General features: G+C 43.3%; 1 protein-coding gene across 1 annotated transcript in view; it reads right to left on the bottom strand.

Annotated features, from left to right (window-relative positions):
* LOC126335515 (protein yellow-like) overlaps window positions 1–13,133 on the bottom strand; it is a 127,138-nt gene extending 114,005 nt beyond the window's left edge. The window contains exon 1 of the mRNA XM_049998873.1: window positions 12,906–13,133. Within this exon, the coding sequence (XP_049854830.1) occupies window positions 12,906–13,032 (127 nt within the window). The 5' untranslated portion in view covers window positions 13,033–13,133. The remainder of the gene's footprint in view (window positions 1–12,905) is intronic.
* Between the last annotated feature and the right edge of the window lie 334 nt (window positions 13,134–13,467).

The following is a 13,467-nucleotide window of genomic DNA, read 5'->3' as shown; positions in this document are numbered from 1 at the left end:
TTTGAAGGAGCCTGATGAAAATAGTGAAAAGGATATACTATCCTAATGTCCTTATTTGTTTTAGCGAAAATAAAAATCAGTCGTCACCTGCACATTTTTAAATTTCTCAAAAAAGTGAGCTTCGGAACGACTTCTATGAACAAAATTATACTTTTTCTAATGTTCTGCAAATATCATTAATAATAAGTAATACTTACAGAACATCAGGAAAGCATTTCTTTTTTAATATAATAATAATTTTTTTCACTTTTTAGTAGAGTCTTTCTATTTATAGCATTTTGTAGTTGCACATATGTAAGCAGAAGAGTATTTTACTGTAGCGTTCAGTCAGTCATGTTGAGTACTCCCTAGGTTCCGCTGGACCTCACCAAAGATATGAATGTCCATCCTTCTCAACGATGGATCCTTCTGATCGATGATCCGTGGGACTTCGGCCGTTCACTTTGGTAATAACATGAAACACCGGAAGCCGTCGTTTTGATGTTATACTGCAAGCAGTGAACTCAGATTGTATTTACTATTCCATCAATGGCCAACATCTATGAACTGACTTTCATAGAATACTGTAGCAGCGATGTTATGTCTGCAGCCATCAACAGCTAGTGGTTGACGGTTGCGGACACAACACCGCTGTTGCAGCAGTCTATGAAAGTCAGTTCATAGATGTTGACCTCTGATGGGATCGCGTATACGATCGGAATTCACCCACTCAGCGTCAGCTATGGCCTGAAGACTGTGTATTGAGTCATCGAAACTGGTTGCAATATCATAAAATAACATCAAAACGACGGCTGCTGGTGTTTCATAATACGAGGGTCAGTCAAAAAGTAATGCCTCCTATTTTTTTTTCTACGTTTAATTGTCAGGAAATTTAAATGCAATTACATAGGTTGAAAACCACAACATTGAGGATCATTTTGTCATTTTTCAATGTAATCTCCGCCCATCTCTACAGTTTTGGTCCATCTTTGAACAAGGGCATGTATCCCAGCACGGTAAAAATCACAGCTCTGCTTCCTAAGCCATTGACGCACGGATGTTTTGACGGCCTCCTCATCTTCAAAATGAATCCCACGATGAGCTTCTTTTAGTGGCCCGAACAGATGGAAGTCTGATGGTGCCAGGTCAGGGCTGTATGGGGGATGAGGCAAAACTTCCCATCCAATTTTGACAATCTCGTAAGAGGTGTGACGACTGGTGTGTGGTCTTGCATTGTCATGCAAAAGAAGAACATCTGCCATTGATTTTGTTGGGCGAACTCGCTGAAGACGTGCTTTAAGTTTTTTGAGGGTTGTGACGTATTGAACAGAATTTATTGTGCATCCCTGCTCCAAAAAATCAACCAGAATCACACCCTCTGTATCCCAGAAAACTGTTGCCATAACTTTCCCTGCCGATCGCACAGTTTTGAATTTTTTCTTCCTCGGCGAGCTTGTGTGACGCCACTCCATTGACTGCCTCTTTGATTCGGGTTCAAAAAAATGCACCCATGTTTCGTCCCCAGTCACAATTTTTTTCAGAAACTCATCTCCCTCCAAACGGAAGCGCTGCAAGTGTTGGGAGGCTATTGTTTTCCTTGCCTCTTTATTCTGATCGGTTAACATTCTTGGAACCCACCGTGCACAAACTTTTGAGTACCCCAATTGTTTAATAATCGTGATCACACTGCCTTTACTAAGAGAAATAATGCGACACACTTCATCTGCAGTCACCCGACGGTCACCACGAATGATGTCATCAACTTGCTGAATGTTGTGTGGAGTCACTGCACTCACCGGCCTGCCGCTCCGCTTTTCGTCAGTCAACGGTGTTTGCCCTTCAGCTTCCTTACAACGACGAACCCATCGTCTAACAGTGCTGACATCCACTGTCACAACACCAAACACCTTCTTCAGTCTTTCATGAATGCGTATGGGCGTTTCACCTTCTGCATTCAAGAATTCAATCACACAACGCTGTCTCAAACGAACATCGATGTCGGCCATCTTACAAACTTCTGCTGTGCTGCCACCTGTTGACACAGAAAGTTACTACTGCAGTGGATTGCAGAAGAAGGTTTGAGGAATGGCGCCAAATTCAAATTTTTCACTTAACTTAATTTTTTTTAAGAAGAAAAAAAATGGGAGGCATTACTTTTTGACCGACCCTCGTATAATGTCCCCAAGGATAGTTTAACCAGCGAAAAAATGCTCCTGTCTGAGCACAAAAAATGCGAGTATGCTTGTTTAAAAGACTCGGATTGAAAATGGGGCACCAGCTGCTTCATTCTAACTTCCTCAGCACCTTTGCGCTGTTTTTGATACGTAACTCACATCTCACGCGCACAAGCTCTCCTACCCACTAGTCGCTCATACACATCCACTCCCAAATGCCCATCCATACTCACTCACTCACTCAGCCCATTCGCAGTCATTATCTCTTTGTGACTCTCCAGCTGCCACTGTCTCCTCTCCCACAGCCATAGTCTCCTTCCTTCTGTGCTACTACTACTCTCTCCTCTCACTGTTATTACCTCCCTCCTACTCTCTCTTACTGCTACTATCTCATTCATAGCTTCCCACTGCTGCTGTCTCTTCTCAATGCCACTACCTCTCTCTTCCTGCTTCATTCTTTTACTAGCACTTCTCTGTAGCTGTCAACTATGTTCCACTGACATGTGTCCCTATCTTCCTCTCACACTACCATTGTGTACTTCACTCTTTGCTTATCACAGCCGGCCGCTGTAGCCGAGCGGTTCTAGGCGCGTCAGTCTGGAACCGCGCGACCGCTACGGTCGCAGGTTCGAATACTGCCTCGGGCATGGATGTGTGTGATGTTCTTAGGTTAGTTAGGTGTAAGTAGTTCTAAGTTCTAGGGGACTGATGACCTCAGATGTTAAGTCCCATAGTGCTCAGAGCCATTTGAACCTTGCCACAACCCGTATCTACTAACTTCTAGTATTTATTGCTTTTCCGTCTCTTTCGCACTAACACTGTCTCCTTTCTCTCTCAGCACGAAAAAAGAGCGAATATGTTTGCGTGCAAAAAATTTTAGGGAAAATTTTTGAAGGTGTTGTGGAATATAGAAAGAGGTAGATGGTTTCCCACTTTTCAGTCAGAATCTTTTAAACACGAGCACATTCGCCTTTATTGTGCTGCGATAGTCAGTAAAATTTTGATAGTTTACTAAGGCGGGACTGAAATAACGAAAAACTAATTTTACATTTCAGGCAGGATTAGAAGTGCGCAAAACTTTTACATATGCTTCAGTACTTCAACACGGGTTTCCCAGTACCATTCTGATGATAAAGGAGACACTTTATAGCCTATTTCTCTGTTCTATGTCACTTTGTAAACTACTTCTTCGCCTCACTCCCGATATTTCAAGCGTATATTATGTACACAGTTACGGTAGCTTTGACCCTATGTATCTCGGAAAAGGATAAAGATATCAAGAATATTTCCAACGTTGTTTGAGGTCGGCATCTTAGGGATATATTGTAAAAATTATAACGATTTGATGCGTATATACGCGGTTCGGTTTTGGTACACAAAAACTATGTTTTTCGTATTTTCTCTGGAAGCAACCATGAACTAAGTACTACCTCCATAAGCCCGTTAAGACGCGCCGTAGGTCACATCTAAAGCTAAAAACCAACCGATTTGCTCCATTTGCCTAAGCTGGGAGAATTGTGTAAAGTTGAAACTTTGACGCTGTCCTGTAGGATAGTTACAGAAAGCCGATGCTTCTGTTGGGTGTACAAATACTCCCTAACCCAAAGTCTGTCCAAATATTCAAAAGACTTCAGCCTACCTTTCTGTTCCCAATAGAACATGAGGTATGGGCCCCGGAAAATGATGTTTTCTGCGCAGCGTTTTGGAGTATATTAGGTGGCGCATGCAGTCGCTTGCGTGCTGAACGACATTTTGTCCGTTAACAAAAGTGTGGTATGCACTTGTGATTTTGGACTATAAAATCAGCGAAGAATTTTTATAGCAGGAGAAAAAAATAAGTGATAGTTAAGGGGAGGTTTACTGTCTTTTGGTTCCAAACATCGTTTTTTTAAAAAAAAATTGCATTTTTGGATCCATAATAGTGCTCAGAATCTACCCCTGAAACGGTTTTTCCGAATACGCAATGGAAGTGTTTGTTATTAGCGGTTGAACAAAAAATGAACCTGCCTGAAATCGGCCTTTTTCAAGCAGCAGTTTTTTTTCGGAGGACCAGTTATTGTAGTGGGGCTTGGGAGGAAACACACAAAATTCAAATGTAGATTTGAACGCGTGTGTTTCGAAGTTAGCCCTCAAGAATTTGCGTTCTGGTGCGAAGAATGTGGAGATTGAATCTTTCCTGGCAGTTACCAGCTTCAACGAAGGATATTGAGAAAATCTGAAGACCATGACAAGGATGTCCGTCACCCTGGGACTCCATTCGACGCAGTTCGCCAAGCATTCGGACGACCTCCGGCTTCAAGTGGCTGAAAACCGAATGTCACCGGCCGTACGAGCGGCTCTGAAGCAGCGCAGGATGACCCAGTTCGGACAGAACGCCCTGTATGAGGAAGAGGAAGGACTAGTTTATGGACCCGGAACAGCAGATTGAACGTACGTTGCATAATATTGCATTAATATGTAGTCAAAACATCAAACGCGTTTTTCTCGTAAAGTTTTTTTTTTATCTCGCGGTATGGTAACTACAAAACTACTGAACGGATTGTCAAGAGTCTTTGTTTCCGACGAAGCTAACGAAATTGTCTAGCAGTTGTACCACTTTTATTCCGATCCATCAACTATAAATATTTTTAGTTGGACGACGAAGTAGAAAAACCCATGAAAAAAAAACATTTTTTTTTTCAAATGGGCGCCATTTAGTTTCCTATGGTCCAAATAACTTAAGAGAGATAATCTTATATACTTCGCTAACGTCAACTGAATTTTCATTTCAGACGAGCCGGCTGACCTGTGACATACCACACGTGGAGGTCTACATCGAAATTTTGTTTCGTTCCGACGCCACGTCCGCCTTTGCTCTTCAACATTTATGGTGAAAAAAATTCCAGTTTCTAGAAGAAATATCAATAAACATTTTGACCAAATCTGACATTGATATCTATAACACATCCCGAGAAAAAAATTCTCCAAGAGCATGCTTTTTTCGGGCCAAAGATAGTAAACCTCCCCTTAAAAATTTGATTTAAACCTAATCAAAACCTGCGTTTGGATCAAACATCCCAATTATGTGGAACATGGAGAACCATCGATCTCTCAGTGGGAGAACGACGAAGCCTCGCAGCTGGCCGTTACGGCACTTAGGTCGTTGCACGGAGGGGCAGCAACCAGATGCAGAGCTATGATAGCAGCCTGCCTGCCACTCTCTGCGTTCTCTGTACTCCTTCCTCAACAGGCCCGGTCACGCAGTCAGGACTGCAGTAATTAATACCTTATGTAACACCCACCAAACTGGGCCATCTTCTCTCTAGGGACGGGGCACAAGGTCGGAATAATTCAAGGAGAACTTCTGCACCTCTGTATCACGTACTACATTTTCTCGATAACTGAATTACTGCAGATTCAGAGGTGTTACGCTAAGAATCTCCGTATTTAACGGTATGCTTTGCCACATTCAGTGCAGCGATCGCATTGGCCTTATACACTACTGGCCATTAAAATTGCTACACTAAGAAGAAATGCAAATATTAACGGGTTATCACTGGACAAATATATTATACTACATCTGACATGTGATTACATTTTCACGCAGTTTGGGTGTATAGATCCTGAGAAATCAGTATCCAGGACAACCGCCTCTGGCCGTAATAACGGCCTTGATACGCCTGAGCATTGAGTCAAACGGAGCTTGGGTGGCGTGTACAGGTACAACTGCCCATGCAGCTTCAACACGATACCACAGTTCATCAAGAGTAGTGACCGGCGTATTGTAACGAGCCAGTTGCTCGGCCACCACTGACCGGACGTTTTCAACTGGTGAGAGATCTGCAGAATGTGCTGGCCAGGGCAGCAGTCGAACATTTTCTGTATACAGAAAGGCCCGTACACGACCTGCAACATGCGGTCGTGCATTATCCTCCTGAAATGTAGGGTTTCGCAGGGATCGAATGAAGGGTAGAGCCACGGGTCGTAACACGTCTGAAATGTAAAAAAAAAGTTCATGATCTACTCAAATAAACAGCTACGTATGAATTGTAATTTCTGCCGGCCTCTGTGACCAAGCAGTTCTAGGCGCTTCAGTCCGGAACCACGCGGCTGCTACGATCGGAGGTTCGAATCCTGCCTCGGGCATGGATGTGTGTGATGTCCTTAATTAGGTTTAAGTAGTTCTAAGTCTAGGGGACCGATGACCTGACATGCTCAGTACCATAGTTCTTAGAGCCATCTGGGCCATTTGCAATTTCTTTAGTACCTTACTTCTCGAATTCATTGTCAAAACAATAAAGGCTGTTGTATTTACATATAGACATTGCAGCACTCTCTGCGATTTCCTGGACAGTGTTTGGAAGTGAGTTCTTCGTACCACTATTAATATCTCCGCTTCTGCTTCCACTCACAAATCAGGGAACATAAAAATTACTCCTCTTATGCCTTAAAATACCTTTTCGTATTCTTGCGTTCCTTGCATTAATCTTATTACGTAACAACAAAATGGAAAGCATTGTTCCGGCTTGCTTGTGACGCATACGGTGTGACGTTTGTTTCTGTTGTATACTGGACGTTCGTAATAATGTAGTTAGTTCTGTGCGTCACAGATCCTGCGAACAAGTACCATACTTGAGTAGGCACATACTGTGAGAGCAGCTGTCTCGCGAGCGGGCAGTGTCCCCTAGTATCCAACTCCGGCTTTAAATATGGGGCGGTCGTGATTCCTACACGTTCATTAGGGCCCAACATGTATACGAGATCGGCATATTGGCGTTCATTTCAAGCCTATATGTATATATGCCGTTTCTGAGCACCAGCAGGTTGAGAATTACTGGAAAACCCGTTGTTAGCTGTGTGATTCGTTCCAGTAAAATAATGAGAAACATCATATTTGTGGCAAAAGAATTATTGTGACTTGCGTATTATGAGAGTAGGCTATTTGAAGGCAGCGACAAACTGAAGATCCACCAAAAACGCATTGTTCTTGGTACAATTTGTTATAATCAGATTTTCAGTTTGCAACATAATTATCTACGATTAACGTTTTTAGCAAGGGGTAAGACAATATGATTAAACGCTTAGTGGCAGTTGATGGTTTAGCTAGCCGGCACGGTAACTCAGCGTGTTGCAGGCACGGTAGCTCAACGTGTTCGGTCAGAGGGATAGATGGCCTCTGTAATAAAAAAACTGAGTTAATGGATGAACAACGAACTGAAATGGCTTTTTTTCGACGTCCGCCCAGAGCAGATACAACGAACAAAAACGAACAAAATGAGATAAAAAAAGCGTGTTCGGTCAAAGGGTTAGGTGCCTTCTGTAATAAGAAAACTGAGTTAGTGGATCAACGACGAACTGAAACGGGCGTCTTGCGACGTCCGCCCCCAGCAGATACTACGAACTAAAACGAACAAAATCAGATCAATTTAAAAAAAGCGTAATGAGTAGCGTCTGTCTGACTTTTTGTTAGGGCGGTGGTTCGCGTCTTAACACTTCCAAAATTTTTTTCATAACATTCGCATTTTTATTAGCTTCTGATACTTTATTATTCCTCCACCCATGAACCATGGACCTTGCCGTTGGTAGGGAGGCTTGCGTGCCTCAGCGATACAGATAGCCGTACCGTAGGTGCAACCACAACGGAGGGGTATCTGTTGAGAGGCCAGACAAACGTGTGGTTCCTGAAGAGGGGCAGCAGCCTTTCCAGTAGTTGCAGGGGCAACAGTCTGGATGATTGACTGAACTGGCCTTGTAACACTAACCAAAACGGCCTTGCTGTGCTCGTACTGCGAACGGCTGAAAGCAAGGGGAAACTATGGCCGTAATTTTTCCCAAGGGCATGCAGCTTTACTGTATGATTAAATGATGATGGCGTCCTCTTGGGTAAAATATTTCGGAGGTAATATAGTCCCCCATTCGGATCTCCGGGCGGGGACTACTCAAGAGGATGTCGTTATCAGGAGAAAGAAAACTGGCGTTCTACGGATCGGAGCGTGGAATGTCAGATCCCTTAATAGGGCAGGTAGGTTAGAAAATTTAAAAAGGGAAATGGATAGGTTAAAGTTAGATATAGTGGGAATTAGTGAAGTTCGGTGGCAGGAGGAACAAGACTTCTGGTCAGGTGACTACAGGGTTATAAACACAAAATCAAATAGGGGTAATGCAGGAGTAGGTTTAATAATGAATAGCAAAATACGAATGCGGGTAAGCTACCACAAACAGCATAGTGAACGCATTATTGTGGCCAAGATAGATACGAAGCCCACACCTACTACAGTAGTACAAGTTTATATGCCTACTAGCTCTGCAGATGACGAAGAAATTGGAGAAATGTATAATCAAATATAAGAAATTATTCAGATAGTGAAAGGTGACGAAAATTTAATAGTGATGGGTGACTGGAATTCGGTAGTAAGAAAAGGGAGAGAAGGAAACGTAGTAGGTGAATATGGACTAGGGCAAAGAAATGAAAGAGGAAGCCGCCTCGTAGAATTTTGCACAGAGCACAACTTAATCATAGCTAACACTTGGTTCAAGAATCATAAAAGAAGGCTGTATACATGGGAGAAGCCTGGAGATAATGACATGTTTCAGATAGATTATATAATGGTAAGACAGAGATTTAGGAACCAGGTTCTAAATTGTAAGATATTTCCAGGGGCAGATGTGGACTATGAGCAAAGAAGGGAAAGCAGAAAGGTGGAAGGAGTATATAGAGGGTCTATACAAGGGCGGTGTACTTGAGGACAATATTATGGAAATGAAAGAGGATGTAGATGAAGATGAAATGGGAGATACGATACTGCGTGAAGAGTTTGACAGAGCACTGAAAGACCTAAGTCGAAACAAGGCCCACGGAGTAGACAACATTCCATTGGAACTACTGACGGCCTTGGGAGAGCCAGTCCTGACAAAACTCCACCATCTGGTGAGCAAGATGTATGAGACAGGCGAAATAGCCTCAGACTTCAAGAAGAATATAATAATTCCAATCCCAAAGGAAGCAGGGGTTGACAGATGTGAAAATTATCGAACTATCAGTTTAATAAGTCACAGCTGCAAAATAATAACGCGAATTCTTTACAGACGAATGGAAAAACTAGTAGAAGCCGACCTCGGGGAAGATCAGTTTGGATTCCGTAGAAATGTTGGAACACGTGAGGCAATACTGACCCTACGACATATCTTAGAAGAAAGATTAAGGAAAGGCAAACCTACATTTCTAGCACTTGTAGACTTAGAGAAAGCTTTTGACAATGTTGATTGGAATACTCTCTTTCAAATTCTGAAGGTGGCAGGGGTAAAATACAGGGATCGAAAGGCTATTTACAATTTGTACAGAAACCAGATGGCAGTTATAAGAGTGGAGGGGCATGAAAGGGAAGCAGTGGTTGGGAAGGGAGTGAGACAGGGTTGTAGTCTCTCCCCGATGTTATTCAATCTGTATATTGAACAAGCAGTGAAGGAATCAAAAGAAAAATTCGGAGTAGGTATTAAAATCCATGGAGAAGAAATAAAAACTTTGAGGTTCGTCGATGACATCGTAATTCTGTCAGAGACAGCAAAGGACTTGGAAGAGCAGTTGAACGGAATGGAGTGTCTTGAAAGGAGGATATATATCAACAAAAGCAAAACGAGGATAATGGAGTGTAGACGAATTAAGTCGGGTTATGCTGACGCAATGAGATTAGGAAATGAGACATTTAACGTAGTAAAGGAGTTTTGCTATTTGGGGAGCAAAATAACTGATGATGGTCGAAGTAGAGAGGATATAAAATGTAGACTGGCAATGGCAAGGAAAGCGTTTTTGAAGAAAAGAAATTTGCTAACATCGAGTATAGATTTAAGTGTCAGGAAGTCATTCCTGAAAGTATTCGTATGGAGTGTAGCTATGTATGGAAGTGAAACATGGAAGATAAATAGTTTGGACAAGAAGAGAATAGAAGCTTTCGAAATGTGGTGCTACAGAAGAATGCTGAAGATTAGATGGGTAGATCACATAACTAATGAGGAAGTATTGAATAGGATTGGGGAGAAGAGAAATTTGTGGCACAACTTGACCAGAAGAAGGGATCGGTTGGTAGGACATGATCTGAGGCGTCAAGGGATTACCAATTTAGTATTGGAGGCCAGCGTGGAGGGTACAAATCGTAGAGGGAGACCAAGAGAAGGCTACACTAAGCAGATTCAGAAGGATGTAGGTTGCAGAAGGTACTGGGAGATGAAGGAGCTTGCACAGTATAGAGTAGCATGGAGAGCCGCATCAAACCAGTCTCAGGACTGAAGACCACAACACAACAACACTTTATTATTAGTTTAATATAAGTATATGCTATAATATTTGATGTTATGTAACTGTAAGTTCACCTTTTGAGGGGTGACTTTGTTCGATTGGCTTAATCTACAGGACAGCTTGCGCTACTTGTATAAAGATATTTTGCTCGTTTTTCTTTTACGCTTCGTAATTCACATCCAAAGATTCTGCTACTGGGTAGGAACAGTGATCAATTAAGACTGACCTTGGGGTTTTACTAAAATGTGTGAATGATGAAAAAATGGTTCAAATGGCTCTGAGCACTATGGGACTTAACATCTATGGTCATCAGTCCCCTAGAACTTAGAACTAGTTAAACCTAATTAACCTAAGGTCATCACACAAGGGAATGATGAAATAATGTTTATGTTATGCATAGAACTATTCCAAATTTGTACCGCACTGTTTCTAATGGAACTTTTGTAAGCCTGTGTCCTTATTGATTGGACATGGTACTTTCCTTTTCGTGGACGATGGAGGAAATGTGCGTTTTAATAGAGCTAACGTGGGAATTTTACGCGCTCCCGTTGAGTAAACAGTGTGATTTACGAAGTAGAAACATCCCTGAGCTGCGCTGGAGTGCGTTGCGATCGCGTATACCCAGCACCGACTCAAAGGAAGGCCTCGGCGCTTGATCATGACGTCACGTCAGCTAGGCACGGCGAACGCCAGGTCTGTTGCAGGCATACTCACAATGGTGGTGTTTCCCGCTCTGACACAGGAAAATGTGAAGCTATTGGCGGTAGTTGACCAACACACATTGTTCTGAGAGATAACTACAATCAAAAATGGCTCTGAGCACTATAGGACTTAACAGCTGTGGTCATCAGTCCCCTAGAACTTAGAACTACTTAAACCTAACTAACCTAAGGACATCACACACACCCATTCCCGAGGCAGGATTCGAACGTGCGACGTAGCGGTCGCGGGTCTCCAGACTGTAGCGCCTAGAACCGGTCGGCCACTCTGGCCGGCATATCTACAATCAATTAATTGTGAAATTCATTACACTTCTTAACAAATAGTGTACTCCTGAACTTAAATTTCGACCTGTTTTAAAGACTGGCATATAAAAACAACTTCATGGTCCAGCAGCAACAGAATTCGTGTTCTTTAACTTATTTGTAAATCTGAGGAAGTTACGTTTGTACTGGGTTGCTTATACAAGAAACTATGAACATATTGGTGCTCTTCTTTAGGTATCTTGGTTGACTATGGGGTGAGGAGCACTCAGTGTTAATGAAATATCTTGTGATTGTACACGTTGGGAGAGGAAATTGGGGACAGAAGAAGAGGCAAAAGAGAGATACTTGTTTTAGCAAATAAATTTTTTTTATCTTATAAAGTAACTCCTTTCAGTTGCAAGAGGGGAATATTTTTCTTTCCTAATGTGCATGTTTAAAAAAGTTTAAGCTCAGCAGTATTTTCGATGTATTAAGCTATTTTGTTTCCTGTTTAGAATTCCTTTCGTTGAAAACGACTGTAATCTGATGACTGGCAACAGTTGGACATTTACACATGTAAATTAGTTCACATTTCCAGTGACGATGTCAAACGAAAATAAATAAATAAATAAATAAATAAACTAGTTCATTTTAAGGGGGTTGGGGTAAGTTTCGATAACAAAATGGATCAAGTAAATATAGGGACTTGAATATAAAATTTCCGAAGCTTGCAATGGGGCAAGGCATCTCATATTGATTTACGTTTATATGAAACTTCCTGGCAGATTAAAAGTGTGTGCCGGACCGAGACTCGAACTCGGGACCTTTGCCTTTAGCGGGCAAGTGCTCTACCGACTGAGCTACCCAAGCACGTCTCACGCCCCGTCGTCACAGCTTTAATTCCGCCAGTATCTCGTCTCCTACCTTCCAAACTTCACAGAAGCTCTCCTGCGAACCTTGCAGAACTAGCACTCCTGGAAGAAAGGATATTGCGGAGAGATGGCTTGGCCACAGTTTTAATCTGCCTGGCAGTTTCATATCAGCGCACACTGCGCTGTGGAGTGAAAATTTCATTCTAGATCTACGTTTGTTTCGACAGGATTCAGTAATACAGAACTATGATCTTCATTTGTAGCTTTACGATAGTAATAAAATCTTTCATCTAAATAAAACTGCAGAATCCAAAGCAATACCGAACATTTTGTCCAAAAATAAGAGATTTATAGTGATAAGCACGCCCAGGTGTTTGTGCCGCAACAGACCAGGTGTTCGCAGTGCCTAGCTGACGTGACGTCACGAACAAGCGCCGAGGCCTTCCTTTGAGTCGGTGTTTGGTATACCACGTTGGGGCCCACGTACCGTATGCACGAGTCGAATCGTTCCTGAGCGTTCAGCAGCACGTCGAACTCGGCACGCTCAACGTTAAAGTTCGACAGCACGGTCCGTGTACCGACAGATTAGGGGATGAGAACACGCTTCGCACAAGTAGACGCTTCGACAGTGGCAGAAACCGACCTGTGTGCTGATGCTGTTGGAGCTGATTGTGGAACTCCGGGAAGGTGGCGGCGGGGTCAAAGGCCGGAGCGTGGAGGATTGGCGGCGCGGCGAACCAGTGAGGGAAGTCCGAGTGCGCGAGGGCCATGCTGAGCCGTGCTGAGCCGTGCTGAGCCGCGCTGCGCTGTGGAGCGTGCAGTGGCCGCGGCGGAGCTGGGGCACGCACTGCCGGCTGTCGCCGCCGGGCCAGCAAAGCTGCGGCGGAGAGGGCGACCACGCGGCCCCTCCCACTCTTGCCTCGCTGACGCCGCGGGGGCGGGTACGTGACGTCACGCCATGGCACCTTACTGTACTGTGCGGCAAGACTCGGCGCCGGCACATGACGTGCTCCTGCTGATGAGAGTCTCTCACTCTTTCTGTCTTCCCTCCACTCACGTCGTCTTCATTGCACCCAATGACGACATAAAACTGTTCCGTCGTAAATATCTGACCTGAGACTTGTACAGTGTTTAAGAAGGGTAGTAGGAGTAATCCGTCGAATTACAGACCTATATCATTAACGTCGGTTTGCAGTAGGGTTTTG

The sequence above is a fragment of the Schistocerca gregaria genome, chromosome 2 (assembly GCF_023897955.1).
Source record: "Schistocerca gregaria isolate iqSchGreg1 chromosome 2, iqSchGreg1.2, whole genome shotgun sequence".
Lineage (NCBI taxonomy): Eukaryota > Metazoa > Arthropoda > Insecta > Orthoptera > Acrididae > Schistocerca > Schistocerca gregaria.
Note: the sequence above shows the minus strand (reverse complement) of the source record. Positions and strands in the feature narration are given on the sequence as shown.